We start from the raw sequence: 23,390 nt of genomic DNA, 5'->3' as shown, positions 1-23,390 counted from the left end.
ACAGTAAAGACCAGTATCTTGCTGTTATGAAAGAGGAAGCCCTGTTTTTTAACAGGCATGTAAGGTTGTTACTCCTCCTCCTCCTCCTCCTCCTCTTCCTATTATATTTCTCAGCCTTCAGAGGTCTTTGCGTGTTTGCCCTGGGGCGTGTAGTCAAATGCATACCTGATTCCTCTTGATAAGACAACAGTGGAAGAAAAAGCTGTGAAAACAAGCACTCCTGTATACCTCATTGTATTTGTTTATCTGTGGAGACAAAACCCCTCTATAGGCCTATGTGTTGCTTTCTGTTCGTTTTTTGACTTAATTCAAGGATAATGCTTCCCATCCCAGTCACATTCTGAAACATTTGTCCATGCCTTTGTCATCAGCAGGCTGGATTACAGTAATGCCCCTTATGCTAGCCTTCCTTTAAAAGCCATTCAGCGGTTTCAGTTCTTTCCAATTATATCTTAACTAGGACCCACAAATTAAATCACATCACTCTGATTCTCAACACATCAACACAAGTAGCACATTTGCCAGAATAATGAACACATTGCATCCATGTTTCCATTGGTTGGTCATGTGAATCTGCGGGTCAAAGTTGAACAAATGTGAACTCTGACCTGTGAGTCTGTTGGACCTGACTGGGAGATCGCATCACAACAGGACACCCATGCTTGAATTTGTCCATCATATGGGCTTCAATTAAAGTGAATGGGAGACAGAGTGAATATTTGACGCTTGCGGGCTAAACGCCATAGCTCAACAGACGAGGCGAGTCCATGAGCGAGTCGAGGGGTCGCGGTTAGCACAGACGTGTCTGTAATCACAGCAGGACAGAGAGGAATGGATGCAGTAAATGTTTTTAGACAGCAGAGATTACAACTAGAAAGGTGAAAAAATTACTTTTGTTCTGTCCCCAAAGGTCAAGAATGAACTTCCATGCTCAAAGTTTAAAGTTACATTTCAACTTTTTCTTGTTTTATCACTCTGTAAAGCACTTTGAATTGCTTTTGTATGAGAATGTGCTCGGCAAATAAATAAGTTATTAAATACAAACAGAAGAGAAATATAATAAAGAGTAAAAAGATATACTGCGGTACTGGCACACAAACATATGAGGGATGATAAGGTTAAAAAGTCATCTAGGTCAGTTACAGGAGACAAGATAATGTTCCTATTAAACAAACTGAGTAGAAATGAATAGACATCTTGTTCACTAAAGGGGGTGAAGTGTGTTTGGCAGAGTAGGCAGTATGAAGGAGGACCTTGTGATATTATCAACGCCACACTGTAATGAAATCAATGAAAGTGTCATCTTCTCCGGGGGGGGGCTGCGATTTGTGTCAGCCACTGGTGCCTGGGAAAGGCAATACAGGAGCTTGTTTGCACAATGGCTGAGGATTTGTGGGTGTATTGAAATGACATTTCTCTGTAGTATTAGGAGAACACAGAGCAGGCAATAGTTCTTGAATGACACATTGTTACGCTGTTCCCTGGCATGGATTACACAGCGCCTCTACATTGATGGTTATTGCTGCTATTTTCTATGACTTATGGCTCATCTCTCCGCCCTCCTTATCCTCCTCTCTTTCTCTTCCTCCATCTTCTCCCCTTGCTTTTTTTTTTTCTCCCACTCCTCCACCTATACCTCTACTGTATATCTCCTCCTCCGCAGGCCCCAAGCAGGAGATGATCTATGACTTCTGGCGGATGGTTTGGCAGGAGAACTGCTTCAGTATTGTCATGATCACCAAGCTGGTGGAAGTGGGCAGGGTAGGTTTCCCTTCCCTTTGTCCTGTGACCTCTCCGGCCGCCTGTGAAGATGGATGGAGGGAATGTATTTCTGGAGCTCCCTTTATCATTCACTATATATCAGAAGAGCTGCTGCGCTCTGTGTTGTGGGAGGAAATGGCTGCCGCTGTCTGATCATGAGTGATCACCTTCTGCTTTGGTGTCTGTGCTCCAAGGTCAAAGCTTTGATGTATATGAAGGCCCATGCAGGAACATTATGGCCTCTGTTCTCTGAACTGTCCCTGCCTCTGTTGAATACAGTAGGCTACTGTTATAATATTCAAAATTTATATGAAAACTATTATATAAGAGTTTTTTAGCTTACACTGAACATACCATTTATAAAATGTGATCAATGAAGGCACCACAGTCAGTCAGAAATGTTAGTAGAATTGAGCACAAACGTCTTTACAGTTTATATGACAAATGAAAGGGGAACTCACTCAATTTTACACATCAAGCTTAGTTTACTCATCACATAAAGTAGAACTCAGCCTCTGAAAACAGTTGTATAATGTCTTCTGTGGCCCTGGATAGGGTTGCACCAGCTATTTGTAAATCCATCACAAAGTTTGTCCGTAAAGTCCTTCCTAAGCTCTTAGTAACTGCTCGCTAGTTTCAGACTAGTGAACGAGATATACTCCTCTTCAGTGGCAGTAAACACAAGACATGGGCCTGCCGATAACTGTGCTATATTCAGAGCTTAACAAGATATTTACGGGTGGCAAACAGTAACGTTAACTGCGATAAACAGCAGGGCTACGGCTATGTACACTGTATGTATCACTGGAGTAACCCGTTAACCAGACTTCTGCAGCCAAAAGCTTTAGTTTTACAGCTGTTTCCATTACAAAACCATCTAAAACACAAAAATGCAAATGGCGTGACATCTCATTCTGTGAACTGAAATAACACACAAACAAAGCAGCCAAATAAGTGTCAGCCAGGGTCATACATTAACAGGGACTCAAGGAAAAATGTGAAAATAGGAAATGTAAAAACAGTTAAATAAAGAATAAGGGGTCAAAAAATGCCCCATAATAATTAAGAGTGCCCTTTTAGCCTTTCATCCTTTCACATAGACTGCTATAGTCTTTCCCAGGCTTTAGGTGAGAAAAATATAGCATTTTTGGATCTGAAAATGAATCCACAGCCTGAAGCAGTAGAAAATGTTGACACCACGCAGCCAGCAGTATAAGAAAATGTCGACGCCACAAAAAAACACTGCATCAACGGAAAAATAAAACAGCAATTCACTTAAAAACACCATCACCGACAGCAAGTTCTATTTCCAAGAAGAAAAAAAAAGTCTTATCTAACCTTGGCGTCAACACTTTTATGTTTCAAATGGAGGAAATGATTGTAACAACTGAAGTAAAGTCCAAATGTTTAGCAAAGGTCACAACAGGATTAGAGCATTGCAATTTGTCTGCTTGTTGAAATCTCAGTGCCTAGTGGTTTGTTGACTAGTGTTGAGATCAATCAGCTGTATGTGTGTGCGAATCTTTCTGAACTTTAGCTGTTTGATGTCTGTCCAGATGAAGTGCTGTAAGTATTGGCCTGATGACACTGAGCTCTACGGTGACATTAAGATAACGCTGCTGAAGACAGAAACACTGGCAGAGTACACTGTGCGCACCTTCGCCATGGAGAGGGTGAGTCACATTATTTTTGTCCCAACTCTCTCGGTATAGCCTCATGCACACCCAGCATTATATTTTTTCATTCAGACTCAGGTTGGTTTAATTGGTTTCTAATTGTGAGCTCCTCTAAACATTTCCGCTCTTATAAGAATAGCATCTCATTAAATTCTGCCCGATTGTTTCTTCTAGAGAGGTTACCCTGCCAAACACGAGGTGTGCCAGTTCCACTTCACCTCCTGGCCTGAGCACGGGGTGCCGTACCACGCTACCGGCCTGCTGGCTTTCCTGCGCCGGGTCAAAGCCTCTACACCTCCCGACGCTGGGCCTGTGGTGGTCCACTGCAGGTAACGCACTTTCCATCCTGCTGACGACCTACACACCTAACAGATGTAGGGGCTTTAAATAAATCCCGCCTCAGATATTCTTCTACTCTTTAATATCATATTTCTTTGATGAACACATTCCAGCGTATTTAATTTGCCCTGTTTAGTTCTACTTCAGTTTGTATTTCCCAAAATAACTTTCAGCTTCAGCTTGGTTATGTATATGTATAAGTGGGGAGCACAATAGTGACAACAACAAATACCAGAAATAAAACAAGTCTGTCCAACAGGATGTTGTATTTCACACATAACCAACAAGAAATTCACAAAGACATAGGCGGTTGTATTTTTGACGATCAAGGATAGTGTCTGCCTGTCCTCCGTATGACTGTTGGAGATTGGTGTTAAACCTATTGCTCAGAAGCCATTGCTCAGAAGGTACCTTTTCATCCACCTGTTAACATGTGCATTTTAGGTTTTGTATAAAAAGAAACCTGAGTGGAAACGCCAGAGTTTTCTAATACACCTTGACATTTGTGATTGTAGATATTCAATTTTAGCACGAATTCAAAAGCTACAGCTACTATTAAATCCATCTGCTGCATCTTTTCAGGAAGTGATCTTAAAATGAGCAATCTTTACAAGCACTTATATTCCTGTAAATCATCTGGTAACCATGGTAACACATATACTGTACATGTCTGCATGTGAGTGCGGGGAATTTCCCTGATCAATCAGACAGTGTGTACTTTGGAAGTTCATTAAGTCTTGGAAAGAGCGTGTCCCACAATAATACCCCTCCGCAATACTGCTGTACAAGACACCTCTTTAGTCATTTTTCATGACATGCAGTCTATTTTCAGTCTAATAATACTGATAATGTTCATATTAAAGTGGAGCATGACCTGCTGAGTGTCACCGGAATTTGATTTCCTCGCATGGGGCCATGTAGTGCTGATGATGCAGGATGACAGTCGAAGATTTCAAATCATTAAGTTACCTGTCAGTCTGTATAACGTCATGATTGCAGTTTGTTTGTAAAAAGCCATGAACCGCACCGGAACTAAAAAGACAACGATTTAACTTTTTTTCCCCCGTTGGTCCGGACCAAAGTAACCAAACTACAGGTGTGAAAGCTCCCTAATTCAATCATTAAAAAATCCCACGAGAAAACATAAATGGCTTATGTGAGAAGCAGCAATGAAATGCTGTGATGCATCTTGCTTGAATTTTTCTATGTGAAAAGAAATTGAACCAAGGCAAAACTCATCCACTGATTCAGACCAGAGCAAACGAACTACGGGTCTGAAAACGCCCTAGAGGCCCACCTCTTTAGGTCTCAGTGCAGTTGTTTAGTCTGCGACAGAGTGACTGACAGCTTTCACACCAGCCTAAACAAACCGAAAGTTCTTTTGAACTGAACCAAACAGTTAGGTACAGTATTAAAGCGCCCTTAGTACGTTATATTTTGCCAAAATTTGGGAAATTATCTTATAACATGCATCAAATAGAAACACGTTTGACTTTGAGGGAAAGACGTTAAAATGGATACGAAATCTGTGCATTGTTCTTCGGGTGTGTAGCTGGATTATAGGTTCTTACAGCTCTTAAGTCACCCATGTAATTTATTTTTTTACATTCTAACTTTCACAACCTGATTGTATTGTGCATGATGTGCCACTAAGTCAACCCAATAAAATAATATAGCGCTGCATATAGACGCCAAACAGACTCAGCATTATAAGGTTTTCAATAATCACTAAGATGCTGAGATTTATTGTTCATTTCTGTTTTTCTGTTCAACCAGTCTGCCCTTGTACACCGGCTGTCTATGGGTCCTAAGTCTGATTAAGCACCAATCCTTCTGCCTCTTATCATAAATGATGTGTTTGTTTAACTATATTAATGCACTGCAGGGAGATTTTTCTTTTTTCTGTTCAGTGGAAAAACCAAGGAAATTCTATGAAGACAGATGTGTTCTTGAGGCATGAAACATCCCAGTTCACAAACACCCACTCATGCCTTTATCACGGTGTTAGACCCAGCCATGGAAGGCATAGGCCAGTACACAGGGCGTTTTTAAATGTCTTAGCTCTCTCTAACTAAAAGGTTTTTCACTTTCAAACTTCAACTTAGATTTTTTATGGTGCCAGAACATAATGGTTACTGTATTTCCTTTCTTTCTTTCCAGAATAAACCCTCTTATTACACTTGACTTTGGGCACAGTATCTCGATCATTACTAAAGGCTCCCTGCTGAGACTGTTTCATTTCAGTGGTGTATTCAGGCTTGTCGATCCTTCTCCTCTCTCCTCTGCACCAGTATGGGGGCAGGCAGGACCGGCTGCTACATTGTGCTGGATGTCATGCTGGATATGGCTGAGTGTGAAGGAGTGGTGGACATCTACAACTGTGTCAAGACCCTGTGCTCCCGACGCATCAACATGATCCAGACTGAAGTGAGTGGGAGGGCAGCCGTGTGGTTAGAGAGGCTGACACTGTTAACCAGAAGCTCACAGGTTTGATCTTCACAATACGAAGCTGCTGGTAGCCTATATTTTTCATCCCTTTTATATTTGACCATTATCATGCATGTTTTCACTAGAAATGTATTCTTTTCAGGCTGGAAAAGGTGGAGGAAGATACATTACTGAAGTAAAAGGAGCAATATCACAGTGTAAAACTGCTCCATTACAAGTTAAACTTCTACATTCAAAATTCAGTACAAAGTACACTATAAAGTATTAAACATATTCACGGCAAAAGTACTTAAAGCTTACTTAGTGAAGTAAGATGTATACATTATTCCCCTCTGAAATGTAGTGGAATAAAAGTATAAAGTAGCATCAAATACTAGGATATTAGCATACTATTAGCATGGATCTACTTAAAATTGCACAGTGTAATTGAATGTACTTAGTTACTAGAAAGCCAAAGTTATTTAAGGGTATAAGTTTATGTTATAAAGGCCATTTAGTATAACTGTTATTCTACACTCATTTGAAAATGCTAATTATGTTAAAACATTCACTTCTAAAGAATAAGTCATATCAGGCTAGGACAATACAGTCAATTATCAACTCTTCACATACTAAGGATCTATTTAAAGCGTACTTAGTGTGAACCCACAATCTTCAAATAAACAAACCAGTGAAAGACATTATTTACTAAAGTAAATAAAACTATTAAAAGTTGGAAAACATTATTAAAAGAGAGACAGTGCAGTAATTACCAAAACAATGGTATTTATCTGCCTTTTAATTTCATCTTTTCACCTTTCAGCTGGAGCTTGTCTACCAGTTGAATACATATTTCTGCAATTAAAAATGATAAATAAATTTGAAGAGGGACGGTTTTATGCCTGTAATTTTGAATGTATCCTCGCCTCTTTGATCTTTTGTTTGGTTGGATGTCAAAACAAATTTCCTGTTTCCTCGTTAATTGCACAGCTCATGACGGTATTTAAATATTGTGTGTGGGCAGTGTCTTCCTCCTCTGATGTGTGATTTCTGCACTTTTTACCCCATTTATAGACAATTTTCTGCTTGAAAACAATGCCTAAGAGTGGGCATGGCAATGCGAAGAATGTTTGACAGTTATGACTATTAGTCAACATTCAACAGCAGTAATTAAATTTTCCATTGTTCTTCACTAGTGGGCAATTAACAGTTAGGAGGCAGTAAGTGTTTTGTGTGACTTTGGTAAATTTGTGAATGTTTCCCCCGCTGCCTGTCTCCTAGGAGCAGTATGTGTTCATCCATGATGCCATCCTGGAGGCGTGTCTGTGTGGAGAGACTGCCATCCCTGTTAATGAGTTTGCTCTCACCTATAAGGAGATGCTGAAGGTTGACTCTCAGAGCAATACCTCGCAGCTCAGAGAGGAGTTTCAGGTACTACGCACAAACACACGATTTGTATTTAAGTTTGTAAGTTTGTGTTGGTGTCTGTTTGGGCTGTCACGATGTCAGAGTCTCACTACACGATTATCATGGCCAAAAGAATTCACAATAAAGATATTATCGAGATATCTATAGATTTTTTTTAGCTAGCTAAAAACGAGCTAAAAGCTAGCTAGTTACTACGTCTTCTTTTTTTTTTTTTTTTTCGTTTTATGGCAGGTGGCAACAAGCGTTAAGGTGCATTACTGCCACCTACCATGACCTAGCGATGAACGGAAAGAAACGGAAATGAATTAAGAGCCGCTGGATTATTTACACGATATTATCATATGTGTATTATTAGCATGATATCAATGTTTAATTTTTAAATATCACTGTTATCGTCAATACCAGTATATCACGCCACCCCTAGTGTGTGAAACAATGGTTTCTGATTGATCACACTCATTCCCTAACCAGCAACTGCAGTCTGTTGTTCCCCTCTACGGTGGAAAAAACAAATATGGCAGAACATCTAGAGTTGTGCTTATGCTACCATTTCCACAGCAAAATACACACAAAATACGCTCAGTTGCCAGTTTATTAGGTACACCTAGCTAAAACTAATGCAATCTAATGCAATCAGTCCTGTTATAAATCCAACCTTCATGAAGGTTATAATGCTCAGTTTTTGTTAAAACTGGTGTTGATTCAACTGTGTGGTCATTTTGGAGCCTGCAGTTCGAGGTGCTGTTGAACTGTACTGTGCTATACCGACAGGTGTTTCTATTACTTTGTCCACCTCATTTATATCAATAAGGCTAGGCTAAATAACAGAACCTCCCTACCCAAGCCTCTCTGTATCTGGGCTCTTGTGGTCTCCATGCGTAGTCACATTTTTGAGGCGGTCCTCAGCTACGTGGTAGCCTGCAACATCGCTATGGCTGCTGCACGTGTAGGCGCCGTAACGATGCCGTAACCTCTAAACACGCATACTATAAATCTGCCTTTAATGTCTACAGTCACGACACTCCACGATGCAGATGATATCTGACGTTTGAACTCACAACTGCTCAGACTTAAATGTGCTTTACTCAGCTTTTACTACTGTAGCCTATACATCTTGAAAAGCGCTGTGTTGAACCTTCAAAAGTCGGGCAACAAATAATGAAATGTCCTAGACCTCACTCTAGTTCTGTTATTTTATTCTGCACAAGCCTTGCCACTACTTGGCTTTTCTCATATAAGTAAATGTCCATTTCACTACAGCTCTCTGACACAACTGTGATTCAGTCTATAACCTCTTCATGAGAGCTTCTACATTTGCCCTTTTAAACACACTGTGTTTGTTGTACTGAAGGGCTTTCATGAGAAAAATCAGCTGGTTGATAAATATAAATGGGTAGTTAGCATGAGAGCAATAGCCACCAAGGCTGAAGCTGCTTTCTAATCTGTATACATTAAACATATAAACCATTTTGCTCAGCAGAAAAGTTTTAGATGGCAACTAAGAACATGTATTCGTCTTTTATGTAATGATATTTCCTTGATCAGTTAATGATGTCGATTGGTGACCAGAATAATTCGAATTGTTCCTTCCCACATGCAGCACAATTACCTTCTCTCAGTGCTGCTCATATGAGTCGTCCAATAAGACAGCCTCTCGTAATTGCAACTTGTAGCCGAGACGCAATATTCCAGTTACGAGCTGGAATGTTCTATTCATTTCGTCTAAACCAATAGAGAGCCATTCACAATATGAAGCAAGTTAGATAATCAGTTCATTTCAATTTCCATTGTTTCGTAATATGCTTATTCATAATGTATGAGTTTGCTCTAAATGTGTTTTTATCCATTAAGCCTTGTGGGGGTTTTGACTGATAATTAATGTGTTTTAAAGTCTCCCGGAGATGACTGGAGATAGTTGTGCTTGTCAAGTATTGACAGTCAGGCTGTTGGAGTGGAGAATATTTTCATTGCCTCTGTCCATCTCTCTTTGATCCCATTTCTGTTCCGCTGCGTCTGTCTCCTCTTATCACAATCTTCATTCTCCGTCTTTCATTTTATCTCTGCATCTCAAAAGTGAACACATTCTCAAACACACATGCCAACCTTTTAATTATCTTCTCTGCACACTCCCTTCTCATTCACTTTGCCGCTACTCCTCCTCCTCCTCCTCCTCCCTCAGACTCTGAACTCAGTGACTCCTCACCTGGATGTGGAGGAGTGCAGCATTTCCCTGATGCCTAGGAACCGCGAGAAGAACCGTAGCATGGACGTCCTGCCGCCGGACCGCTCCCTGGCCTTCCTCATCACCACCGAGGGAGAAAGCAGCAACTATATCAACGCAGCGCTCGCCGACAGCTTCCTCCGTCCTGCCGCCTTCGTGGTGACGCCGCATCCGCTGCCCGGCACCACCACTGACTTCTGGAGGCTCGTGTACGACTACGGCTGCACCTCGGTGGTGATGCTCAACCAGCTCAACCAGTCCAACTCTGCCTGGGTAAGAGGAGAGGGGCTATTAAACCAGCTGGAGATTAAATTGTCTTCACACATCTTGGAAGTAGAATGCATTTTATTACTAATCTCATTAGGTTGAGCTGTAACGTCTTTCAGCTTGCCATTTGTAATTTAGCCACGGGTGACTTTAAAACCCTCTGTGTGACAGCATCTGCATCACTGCTGGATTTTGATTAGTGTCACACAGTGCATTTACATACACTCTAACAATACAGATATTACCAATATATTAGAGCAGGGTTTCGTAACATTTTCTGGCCTATGACCCCATTTTTTGGGACACAAAATTCTCAACACCCCCAACAGAGAGTAGTCATGTGCCAGTGGTATCATTTTGTACTTTGTTTTCAACAGCATGGACGGGGCACCAGAATGATCATATAGAAATGATGTATTTCAAGTCTATTTAATTTATTCTTCCTTTTCCTTATTTATTCAGCTTACTGAAGTTTAACTTCTGCCACCAGAGCAGCTTTTCCCCCGAGAAATATACAGCGTGTATTACCTAAAGAAGATACAGGGAGTGTAAAGTGTCAGGCCCAAGCAGTAAGTTGAAGACCAGAGCAAAGTATAGCAACAAAAAGCTGTCAGGCTCCCTCTTAAGTCCTGTCCACTTAGCCAGCAGACTTTCCTGCAAAGAGCAATTCCTCCCTGAGAAATCAAAAAACTGCCTTGTAAGTCTGGATACTCTCAAAGACGCAGGCTCTTTCGTTTCTGTTTAGAAGACAAAATACACTTGTATCCCAGCTCCAACAAGATTCAAAACACCTCCACCGCAGTCTGACATGGACCTTATTAAGCTTTACTTTTCTTACTCCAATAAATGTGAAAAAATACACAATCATTCCACGTTGGAATAAACCATTCATGTCAGTCAATTAATATTAATTGTAGGACAAGCAGATATGGAGTTTCTTCATTGATCTTGTATAGCTGATAAATAGTACTTATTAAATCCTGCATTGACAGTTTCTTATGAATAAAGTTTTTTGTATGCCCGCAGTCACCTAATATGAGGTTCGGCAATAACATAAGACGTCGGTGGCCATATTCACCAAGGATCTTATCTGTCCTATCTTACACTACGAGTCCCCCTAAATGGTCCTAAAAGAGTGTTTCACAAAGCTGCTGAGACCCCAGTGCTATCCTCTACAGGGATTGGTTGACAGGTGACCAGTCTGTGTCAGTCAATGTGAAATAAAATATTCATCCATGCACAGGAGCAAGGGGGAAAAAAATCATACATACTCATCATCACCAATCAACATACTACTTTATATCTGAATACTGAAAATGTCCATATATAAGCTGTCGTGACAATGTGGCAACATTTCATCCGCAGCATGTTTTCTACCCCTTCGATTGTTTGTTTGTATGTGGAAACCTGACTATAAAAGTCAAAACTATTTTCTATTTTTGTAAAATGTCGGAAAATAATGAAAAATGCATATCACATTTTCTTTAGAATTAGGTCTTTAGGTTGTTTGTTTGTTTGTTTTTTTCCAGCCAGCAGTTCAAAACCCAAAGATAGTAAAACTACAACGATTAAATACGGAGAATAGTAGCAAATCCTTTGAGAAGCCGGAGGCAGCAAACGTTTGGTTTTCTGTCACTCCCTATACTATCCACTGTCAAAGACGCCAAAAAAAAAAAAAAGTTGTTGATTTATTGTTGCTTAATCGATTAATTGCTTCAACACTATTTAGAACCCTTTTTTTGAATGTTGAAAAATATATGCTGATTTAAAATATCCAGATTTTATGTTCATAAATAACCATGACTGTTCATATTACCATTCCTTCTGGTGGAACATGTGGACACTAGTAGTGCCAACATGTCATCCATATCGCCCCTTCCTTCAGATTAGACGTGAATGTGACGCACAGTACAGTGAGGACGGGTCATCACACGTCTGGCCTTTAACTGGTGCTCTGCCACAAAGCTTCAATCCCGCATTCAGGCCGTCCATTTAATTTGCACGGGCTGTCATGGCATTAACACATTCTTATCGTTCTGCCCATGTTAGCTCATGCGTGGGTTTGTTCTGCCGTCTCCCTCTCTCCGCTCTGTCACCGTGTCGTGTTGGATTCCTGCTCAACATTTCCACCATGCCTGTCAGCTGCAACCTGTCTTTCTTCCTCTGTCACTCTCTTCTTCTTCTCCTTCCTTGTCTCTCACGGCCAGTGGATTTGTTCACCCCCCCCCCAACACACACACACACACACAGGCACACACTCAGTTTGCCCTCCTGAGTTGGAGCTGTCTGTCTTCTGTCTGAATGTATAAATATTTATCTCCCCTCCTGCCCAATGTCACCTGTAAATACCCTTCTGTCATTGTGAAATGCCATTATCACTTCCTACTCCAGGGGTCCCCTCAACCCCAAAGTCACTGTGGAACACGTCAGCGTGTCAACACTGCTCCCCTGTGTTATTTTCCCCTCCTATTGGCCGGGGGGGATGCGTCTTTGAAGCAGCGGTGATGGGAGACCTTGGCTTTTGTGTGCGCCAACCTCTCAGCTAACTTCCTGTTTATCTCTCCCAGGCATAGCCAAGGTCTCCTATTTCATTAATTTATAATGTGCTAATGGTAATGATTTAGACTCATGAATAATTCAAGCTCGGTGACCACGGCTTATGTGAAGGATTGTTCCCAGCGACGAGCAGGTTGTTTTTTTGCTCATTTCATTTGCGCTTGCTATTTGTAGATAATCATTGTCATTTAGGCTAATTGTCTCTGCTGTCAATACTCAGGTGTCTTGTTACTGGGCTTCACCATCACTGGCAGCTGACAAAATGATTTGCCCTGCCTCAAGCAAGTGTGGGCTAATGACCTGTTACCTCCTCTCCTCTCCTCAGCCTTGTCTGCAGTATTGGCCTGAACCAGGGTTGCAGCAGTTTGGGCCGATGACGGTGGAGCTTCTGTCCAGGACAGCCGACGATGACGTTATCATCCGTCTCTTCCGGGTTCAGAACATCACTCGGGTAGGTGGCGTCCCATGGTCCTATTTATGAAGATGATGTATTGTCCCAATTAGTGATATTTGAATATATCTTGTCAAAATACATGCAAGTAAACACTTTTAGTACCATCCAAAACAAACTGTACGAAGTCTGGATACAATTACAGGTACATCTGGAAACTCTACTGCAATCCAAACACTGAATTCGTGCCACACCAGCCGAATTTGTATCTAATTGCGTCTTTCCATTGACTTTGTATGCAGTCACGCTGCTTCTTAATTTGCTTCGCATTCTGTCTGAACACAGAGTTAGACAACAATTGTTGTGAACCAGCTGGCTGTGTTATTGGCTCTTAATGACAGCGGTGCATGGTGAAAGGCTGCACATACGTCAAGTTTTCTTACCTATTTGTTTTCTCCACATTGTCTACCCTTTTTAAGATTTGATTTAATGAAAGGGTGGAATTGCCTCCATCTTGCTATCTTCACAGTAAAGAAACACACATAAAGATCTAAGTCTAAACTCTGAATCACTGTAAGTTACCTTGATATGTCAGTTTGACAGTTTATGGCAAAATTGCTGTTTAAACGTTAATATTTCTCGTCGAATGACATGTTTTTGCTTTAATGTTGGATATGGACAAAAACACTCGCTCTAGTCCTGCCTCAGCAAAGAACTGGTCCAGCTCTGTATTGCTGTGGGAGGCATTTCCTGGCACTGAATCAATTCATTTATCATTCATTTATTTTTAAGAGGGTTAATGAAGCCTGATACTAATATAATGATTCTGAATGGTGACCTAGGTCCCAGCTGGCATTTGTTGTTCCCAGCGGTTGGAATGATTTGCAGCATAATAATCCTACTTTCTGTATCAACAGCATGTTATTAGCTACATACACTACCAAGACTTAATTAATAAGCAGATATGGTCCTGTTTGAGCGATTATGTGATACTGAAACAAACAAAAATTATTTTGTAAAACTCCCTGTTTTTGGCCCTGTTTTTTTGACCATATCCAAAAGGTCCCTATGGCTTTTGTGTTACTGAATGTGTTTGTGGGTTGTGAGTCTGTGTGTAGACCAATGTCTGGGTGTTGTCTGAGAAATTTAGCTTTACCCACTTTACACTGTCGCGACACTTCCAGCTCCCATCCTTTGACCGCAGTACCCTCAGTAGGTGTCCAGCAGTCTCCTGTAGATGCTTCCAGCAGCTAGTTGATAGATTCTACCCACTCCTACCCAGCCCCTCATATATCTTGATACCATGTCAGAAACTGTTCCCACATGGCCTCTCTGCAGGATCCAAAGGAGACAGACACCACAGAGCAAGACACCGATAGCCTCGGTCCCAAGAAGTTACTCCACTGTCCAGCAGATACAGCAAAGGTGCTATGGACAGCGTTGTTGCCAAGCAATAATAAACTGTGATAACTGGGTATAATAAGTGTAACAAGGTACACCATTGACGAGGTAATAGATAGCTTCTGCCTCACACTAGTGATATTGTTTAGTGTTTGTGTCCCTCCAAATTAAAGGTACCCTGTGGAGTTTTTGACCACTAGTAGTGCTATGGAGCAATGTTTTTATGGGCGGGTTCTTGTTTTGTTTGTATCTTGTGCACATTTACCAGGACACACATGTATGCTATTCCGTGCCCAGAAAAGTAGTAATGTGCCACCTAAGGTAGGGATGAAGAAGACTGCTAGCTGATGTAAACTCGGATGTAAACAATGCAGGCTGGCTGTCTCTGGCCTTATTGAGAGTTGTAAACAAGTTAAACCAGAAACCCTTACTTCTGCATGTGCTGGAAAAACAAACTCCATTCCAACCCCCAGACTGTAGAAAAGGAGACTGTAGAGAAACAAGCATGTGGGTTCTCTGACATTACCAATAGTTTTCTGGGACATTTCGAAGCTTGGATTTGTGTTAACCGCTCTGTGCCATTTTAGAGCTCAAAAATGTCAAAATTTCATTTGGACAAAGAGGAAAAAGTCTGGGCCCTGCTGAGGTGTGGCAAACAAGCAGCAACCAGTATGGCAGACTCTGATAGGCTGATATACTTGTCAATAAAGAAAACACGGTTTCAAATATTTGTCTTTAAAGCTGCTCTAATAAACATTTTTATATTAAGAATGGATCAAGTGACTAGGTATAATGTAAACGAGGTTGGTTGGGAGGGTGGTGGGAGAGCCCGCAACTTTACTGTTTCGGTTCATTCTCACCGCACTCATCAACCTTGTTTCCAGCTGCAGCAGACAGCTGTTTTCAGCAAAAACACTCTGGTACAGCCATTTTACGCTACCTGTCCAGCAGCTAAACAGCACACAGATAGTTAGCAACTAACTGGTGAACAAGTTGGAGCATTTAACGTGGCCAAAAAATCAATTAATGCAGCTTTGAGTATTAATATAGAGAAATGGTTTTCAAAATCACAATGAGAAACACCTTAAAAGAATGACATGAAGAAGAACAATTAAGCAAAATACAAAAATGATTTTAACTTTATGTATAAAATCTATATATGTATTTTGTATTTCAAAAGATCATGGAAGATCGTTATAAAGACTTTAATATAGAAGGGATTTTCTTGTTGCTTCACCACAGTTGTTGACAGTTAAAGGTCCAGTGTGTAGGATTTAGTGGCATCTTGGTGTGAGTTGCCGAGTTTTGGAGATATTGGCCGTAGAGATGTCTGCCTTTTCTCAAATACAATGGGTCTATATGGCACTCGGCTTGTGGTGCTCAAAGCGCCAAAAAAAATACATTGAAAAACTCCACAGCAATGTCTCTTTCCAGAAATCATGACCCGGTTACTCAAGATAATCCACAGAGCAGTTGTTGTGAGCAGTTTCATGTAGGAACTAGTTTCTACCGAACTACACCTGCCAACCATATCACTGCGCAGAAGGAAGCGTGCATCTACTCATGCACGAGAGGCTCATGCTCATGATTTAAACATTAATGGTGTCCTCCTCGGCTGAGTTGTAACGTTAGCTAGCTCAGTGGTGCTAGGTGAGCTAGCAGAATCTAACTATTAGTTAGAATATTATTGTTGCTATTTGTTATTGTTGCACGCTTCCTTTCATTTAGGAACTATTTTCTTTCTACTGGCTGATATCTCCAAAACTCGGCAACTCACACCAAAACAATCTAGATGGATAAATAGCACTACAGGTAAGAGGGAAAATATGTATTTTTGATTTTGGGGTGAGCTGTCCCTTTAAAACCTAAAAACGCAGTGATTTTGATGACATGGTCTCTGTTTACATTAATTTCAATAATATCTCACTTTAATGTGGTAAATTACAGTATACTGCTACACACTGCAACTTTAACAGCCAATTAGAAGTTCAGAACAGGAACTCCACAGTTGAATTTGAGCCGCTTTGAAGTGTTGACAGAATTCCCTCCCTAACCGGATAGATGAGTTTGAATGAGTTTGTGATGTGTTGAGCATATACAATGGCTTTAATGCATATATGATGCGTTATATTGAACAAATCTCTGTTGCTCTCTATAGCTTCAGGAAGGCCAGCTCGTGGTGCGTCATTTCCAGTTCCTGCGCTGGTCCCCGTACCGCGACGTGCCCGACTCCAAGAAGGCCTTCCTTAGCCTTTTGGCTCAGGTTCATAACTGGCAGAGGGAGTGTGGAGAGGGACGCACCATCGTCCACTGCCTGTGAGTCTGCTTGCATACATCTACACCATTTTTAATGGCCTATGCTGATATCAGAGTTTTTAGACTTAAGCTGCAGTCTATGTTCATGTGATGTCCAACATTTTTTCATGTGATGTTGTTGATGTTCAAAACTATTATGAATTCAACATCTCCTCATGAATTCTATGCTCGTCAGAATGGAAAAGCATTAGAAGCAGCTTTCAGACTTGAAGGCTGGACTTTTGAATTTAAAAGTAGACTGTGTTCTAATAAGATGCCACACTGCATTCATATTATTCACCTCACTACGTCACTTGCCTTGCTCACACACAGAAAGTTTCTATACTTTTCAGAGTTATCAAATCTCATTAACTCTGAGTTACAGAGGAAAAATTAATCATTAAGTGTTTGTGTCTTTACATTACCTGCTTGAGTGGAGGTGCCTGCCTTCTATTACATTTGTCCCCCATCTCCATGTCAGGGCCCTTTGATCTCTGGAGGTCAGGCTGTGTGTTAGACATCTCATATCTGATTAAGTTCCAGCTCCTGTATTTTAATGAGAACTTTACTCAGATATTCATCTTGAAAGTCTGCCAGTTGGCCTTTTTCTGACAGCATGCTTGATCTGTGCTCAGTCAAACTGTGACATTTCACTCTGTAGCTCCCCCTCCGAGAGGCTGTCTGAGCTGCTGTACCACATCTTTATTAGGTCACTCATGTCTTTATACTTGTGTGTGTGTGTGTGTGTGTGTGTGTGTGTGTGTGTGTGTGTGTGTGTGTGTGTGTGTGTGTGTCTTTGCTCGTTCTTTCTGGAGCAGGAATGGCGGCGGTCGAAGTGGTACTTTCTGTGCCAGCACCATGATCCTGGAAATGATTCGTCACCACAGCATGGTGGATGTGTTCTTTGCAGCCAAAACGCTTCGCAACTCTAAGCCAAACATGGTGGAGACAATGGTGAGCAAACAGGGGTCTTTATCTCTCTTTACTGCGACATATTATATGATACCATGCTGCTGCCTCAGACAGGGAACATCAGGGAAGTGGAAAACTTCTCTGCAGGAAGACAGGGAAATTAAATGTGCCACTATCCACAAATAAATCAAATGTTTTTTACTACTTGTTTCACTTATTTAATATTTAATTAAATTTTAGATGCGGTATATTGCACACAAAGGCAAAGGAAAGCAGCAAGTGGGATACAAATTCTCTAGTTGGCACAAATTGAGATGAACACGTGTTGAAAATTGATCAAATTGAGCAATACATTTGCAATGGTGTGACTCATTGATGTGTGTTTTCGTAGTTTTTGGACAACAGTGGAGCTCTATGGCACAGAAGAATAAGACATATCAGGCTTTGGATACACACACAATACCTGTATTACTTGTAATTTAATTCACAAAAGTCTTAAATATTTTCTATTGCTTGTCGTAGGCAGTATTGTTAGTTGTGAATGTTTGTGTATGTGATTGCAGGCTGTCGGTAGATGTTACACACATGCAGGTGCTGTCACTACTGCTAGCAACAGTAGCTAGGAAGCTCATTGTCGCATAATGGGCCATAAAGTGTCGATATTAGCAAAAACAAAAGAAAAGCAAACAATTAATGATTTTAATTGGTTCCATCCATCCATTTTCTGCCACTTATCTGGGTGCAGGTCATGTTAGTGTAACTAATCAAGAATTATCGTTATATCCTATTTAATAGGAAGTATTAAAATATACATAATATAATATAATTGTCCCTACTGGTTTTCTGTGAAAAAGGTATCAAATTACATTCTATCTTGTATTAAAAACTCCGCACATGGGATTTGTTGACAATAAGCAAAATATAGACTATTACTAGACATATCCTTTCACTGAGGTATACAAAACAGGTGGAGGAAAAGAGGGTACACCAAGAACTAAATTACAGCATATGATCACTAAGTTACATCTGGAATGCACTGCATATTACAACAGATGATTTCTAAAAACATAGGAACATCCGAGGGAACATTTATAGTATATAGAATTTATAGATTTTTATATACAAATGATTTACTGTTGATAAGGAAAATCATCTTGGTCAATGTTTGTGCTTGTTCTAGGAGCAGTACCGGTTCTGCTATGACCTGGCCCAGGAGTACCTGGACTGCTTGGAAGTCAGATAGCACCAATCCCTCACTTCTCGTCCCTCTTCAAGAAAAAGGTGTGCATCCTGGATCTCTGCTCCGACCTCCTTAGTCCATGTATACAGCTCTGGTTGTCTTCTTCGCCATGCCTGGATGAAACGTCGTCTGCCATAAAGACTGATTGAGAAAGCTCACTGGACAACTTGTAACATACTACTGACACCCTTTTTGCTTTTCCTCTGCGCTCTGATCCAACCTGTACTCTTTTGTGCCACTTTACATCTGCCAAACCAGAGGACACTTAACAGGAGTGGAGTTCATTTTATATACGACCACTGTCAAGGCAGCCGGACTACCTGTTGTACACCTTGATGACAGGATTCAAAGAGCTCAGCTGTGTCCTGCCTTACTATGAACAAACACTGAAAGGGAACTACAGTTGATGCCGACCACTGGGTGATATTTTGTGTTTGTTTGTAACACTGTAAATGGTGCAATCTGCTGTTGGTGAACATCCCATGTCGTACTGTACTATATTTGAACTTTATTGTGGGTGAGGCTGATGGTTGAAGGTTAACTGAGGGTGAAGTCGGTCATAACCGATGTACATCTGTACAGTAGAGTTGTCTTGGACCTAATTTCTCTTTATTTATTTTCCGTGTATATAGATGTTTTTTTCCTCCTCCCCCCGGGTGTTTCTAGATGTTCTCAACGTCTTCTCAATGTGCCAATCCATTCTCTCTGTGTCAGTAAATGGGGACCACATCAGCATCTGCCATCTGCATGCCCAGTCCTAAGTGTTTCATTGCAGTGTGTGGCCCAAGTCTGCTTTAGGGTGGATTCTGCAACGCGAATCCCTCCGCTATTCCCGAGAGAGCTCCGTAAGAATAACCACGTGTTGCTGTGAGAATACGGCGAAAATCTGTCGCTTTCTAAATTTGTATTTATTCAATGTGTTTTATTTTCTAAATAGTGTATAAAACAGGAAAAGAAATAAAATATGTTGTTGCTTAACACCCACGCCTTTTGGGAGAGATTTTTTTTACACCTCACAGACAGGGGTGAGGCCAGGGGCGTGGTGCCCCCCTACCAGAGTCAGACGGCGATAGGTAGTTGGCTTGTTAGCATCATGGATGGATTACTGAACGAGCCTGCTGGGTGCAGGCCCAGAGCCGCAACCTCTGTATGAAGTGACTGTTAACATTTCTTGTTGGAAAGTCAATCAAATGACCACAAAGACACACAAACTGAATAAAAAGTGACAGAAAAAGAGGTGTCTTGCTCCTTTGTAGGACTGGTGGAGGGCCTTTTACCTGTGTGTGTCCAGGAGCCCATAGTCTCATAATCTGTTCATGGCTGTAGGCTATTTGCAGTTACAAATAGCAGCTATTTATTTATATTATTTCATATCCAAATATTTCAAGTTAAACACTGAATAAATAATGTGACTGTTAATAATGTACAGTTTATTAGTGCGCTGAACTCAAGCTTTAAATTTGAGTCTACTCATTTTATAAACGTGCCCCCCGCCCCCCATTTAAAAGTTTCCAAACCCGCCTCTGCTCACAGAGCTGCAGCTGGGTGTGAGGCCCACTTGGTACTCGGCAAAGGTATTTTCAAGCACTTATGAGTTTGTGATGGAAGACAGGTTGATGCACCTCCACCACCACTACCACCACCGGCCCAGCCACTTGCAACCAGCAGATATTGCTGCTTAAAAATCCCACAGTTCATTCACTTGACCTGTGTTTTAATTTACGCTTATCATTTAATTAGCAACTTTAATGGACTTTTTTATCATTACCACCAAACAGAGCCTCTAGGATTCAGCCACCTCTTTAATTGGAGAGTCTTGATGATCCATTGATCGAGGGCCGACGCACTTAATCTGCATGTGGCGCTTTTCAAGCGATGTCACATCTAGTTACTGTGTTTTATGAGCGTACTGGTAAGCTCTGGTGATTCACTGCTTGACCCTTTTCTGCACTCTGCGCTCTGTTTCTTATCGATATACTGTACTCCCTCTGCTGCCTGGGCACTTTTTAAATGAGAGACAGTACTCTGACAGATGATTTTCCAACATATGCAGAGGAGAGTGTGGAGACAGCAGAGCAAATTAACTCCAGAAATAGTCGAACAATGTGATGAAGGTCAAAGGCCACGCTAGGGTGTATTGTTTGGCTGTCAGTGTTGTCTCCAAGGTTCAATTACATTCTCTCTTTGTATATCCAAGGCAATGGATATCCCTTTACTGCATTTAAAAGATGATGAAAAGCTGCATAATGCATGTTGGATAAAAAAACACAATTGCTTTTGTGTGCAGCGCACAAAAGGATGGGGACGACGCTCTCCTCAAAGCATCTGTTTATGTCAGATTACACAAACCTGGAACTGTGTTTTTTTTCTTCACATGTTGCTGGAAACAAAACGCAGGTCTTCAGATTTGCCGCCACCGCTGCCTCTTTATTTTGGAGGCTGATCTGAATGCTTAAGAGTACAGTGTGAGTCTCATTGTCACAGCGGCAGTGTTTGTAATTACTGTAGAAGCCATTGTTTCACATTGAAAGGCTGCGTTCAAGCGCTGGAACTGAAACTTTCTAGAAGACTAAATGCAATGAAAAACAGAAAGAGGGCTTGCGGGTATCTGGGGATGCTTATCTTGATGATTTCATTAATCACAGGACGTTTTCTGCACACACACACACACTCGCAGGGAAATTGTATTTACTTCAGGCAATCAACAGAAACATAGAGATTTAATTAGTATATAAAGGTGATAATAAAGCTCAGTAATCTTAAAAGTGGTGGCAGTGTTTCAGCCCCAGACTACCTGCAGTCACAGCTCTCACTGCAGCTCTGCACACAAATAGTTTATTATTTGCTCTTTTGTTTCATTTTTCATTGTCACACCCTCCTACTAAGAGAGCAATCACAACAAACTTATGCATGCCTTTTGATTGTTCAAATTCTCACTCATAAGTTATTAATATCCACATAAAAGAGCAGACACGCTGAGCTGTTTGAGCAGACTATAAGCCAATGATAAACAACGCCAGGCTGGTTTCCATGACAGATTTGCTGGCGGCGGGATACAGTTTCTCTTTAGTTGAGTCCAGCAGGCTCTGCAGGACTTTTCCTTATCCCTGTCGTGTAAGTCCACAGCTTTTTAACTTCTGTAATCAATCAGTAGCTCGTTTGTAGTGTTCAGAACATTGAGGCCAAATGGGCTGATGGGATGTACGAGCATGTGGGAGCAGGCCCTGTCACCGTGGCATCACAAGTCTGCAGACGAAAAGCTGTGCAAACACAAATACAAAGATGCAGCTTTTCCCCCTGCTGGCTTTGTGTTAAGGCTCCAGCCATGCAGTGGGTAGCCACATGAATCAATTAATATCTCCTTCATTTTGACACAAATTCACCATAGGAGGTGGACTGCAGCCTGGCTGGTGAATAGAGATGTATCTGTGTGTGTCCCCCGACTGATGGCAGATTCAATTTGAGCTCACTTTATCTCCGTGCGGATTCATCTTATCTCTGACACGACTTTACATTGCATTAAATTAGATTGCTCTTAACGGGTATGTGGACCGGAAGCTTCTCTCATCTCTTTACACGGTCAAATCGAATAATGTCGCACAAGGTCTGCAAAACCTATTTGAAGATGGTAGGGCTGCTGACGATAAAAGCTGGTGTTTTTTAAGAAAATGTCTCAGTCAGTATGGCAATCACCATTGATTATGTCAGGCCCAGCTGAACATCCATGAAGGCGGCAGTTAATGGCATATATGTCGTTTGGTAAGAAGGCAGCATATCAGTCGGGGTAGCCCGTGGCAGTGCTGAAAATGTGGGACAGGAAAAAACTGATGAGACTGTTCTCCCACCCACGGCATAATCTATTGAGGTGGGAGGGAAGAGGCGAGGCGATGGCCAAGGGCGATTCAATAATGACCCTGCTTTATCCCAGTGGCTTGCAGTTCACAGGGCCTGCATCTCCATCTTCCACCTCTCTGTGTGACAGTAAGCTCGGAGGAAGGCTGAGGGGGTCCGAGGTGGTGTGACCTGCATGGACCTGACTGATATGAGTAATGCTGTGCATCCTGACCGACACACACTCCTCACTTCTGATAAATCCACAGCTGTCAGAGCTCCATGCCCAACTCACGCAAAATCATATTTTTGTCCCTCTCACTTTTATTGTTTCCGGTTGATTTTTTTTTACTGAGGTCTGTCTGAACATTGTTCTTTTACTGTCCAGCCAACACAGTCCAGACGAGAGAAGAGCTTAGCTGATAAAAATGTTCATGCACTCATAATAAGTGCAATAAGCTAAACGAGCGCTTTGCAAACTCATTTTGACCTCAGTCCTCCCTCATGGTTGAAGGTTGTTGGGCTGTATATAATACCTGCAGACACTACTTAGGGCTAAAAAAACAACAACTTCCAAAGTAGTTTTTCGGGTAATATTCTTATTTCTAGTTAATGTTCTCCTAGAAAGACGCCAGAATAAATATC

The 23,390-nt window shown here is 41.3% G+C and overlaps 1 protein-coding gene across 7 annotated transcripts in view; it reads left to right on the top strand.

Annotated features, from left to right (window-relative positions):
* Positions 1-19,894, top strand: part of ptprua (protein tyrosine phosphatase receptor type Ua) — a 191,012-nt gene extending 171,118 nt beyond the window's left edge. For 4 of the 7 annotated variants that reach the window (XM_044171544.1, XM_044171542.1, XM_044171543.1 and 1 more), the window contains 11 exons: positions 1,664-1,761; positions 3,318-3,434; positions 3,612-3,766; positions 6,068-6,203; positions 7,485-7,634; positions 9,811-10,125; positions 13,001-13,126; positions 14,405-14,491; positions 16,626-16,783; positions 17,581-17,716; positions 18,855-19,894. In XM_044171544.1, coding sequence (XP_044027479.1) covers positions 1,664-1,761; positions 3,318-3,434; positions 3,612-3,766; positions 6,068-6,203; positions 7,485-7,634; positions 9,811-10,125; positions 13,001-13,126; positions 14,405-14,491; positions 16,626-16,783; positions 17,581-17,716; positions 18,855-18,917 — 1,541 coding nt within the window. In that variant the 3' untranslated portion in view covers positions 18,918-19,894. The remainder of the gene's footprint in view (positions 1-1,663; positions 1,762-3,317; positions 3,435-3,611; positions 3,767-6,067; positions 6,204-7,484; positions 7,635-9,810; positions 10,126-13,000; positions 13,127-14,404; positions 14,492-16,625; positions 16,784-17,580; positions 17,717-18,854) is intronic. The other 3 variants (XM_044171547.1, XM_044171546.1, XM_044171545.1) reach the window with 1 other exon arrangement.
* Positions 19,895-23,390: the final 3,496 nt, after the last annotated feature.

This window comes from Siniperca chuatsi, linkage group LG17, assembly GCF_020085105.1.
Source record: "Siniperca chuatsi isolate FFG_IHB_CAS linkage group LG17, ASM2008510v1, whole genome shotgun sequence".
Classification (NCBI taxonomy): Eukaryota; Metazoa; Chordata; class Actinopteri; order Centrarchiformes; family Sinipercidae; genus Siniperca; species Siniperca chuatsi.
This window is presented reverse-complemented; position numbering and strand designations above follow the sequence as displayed.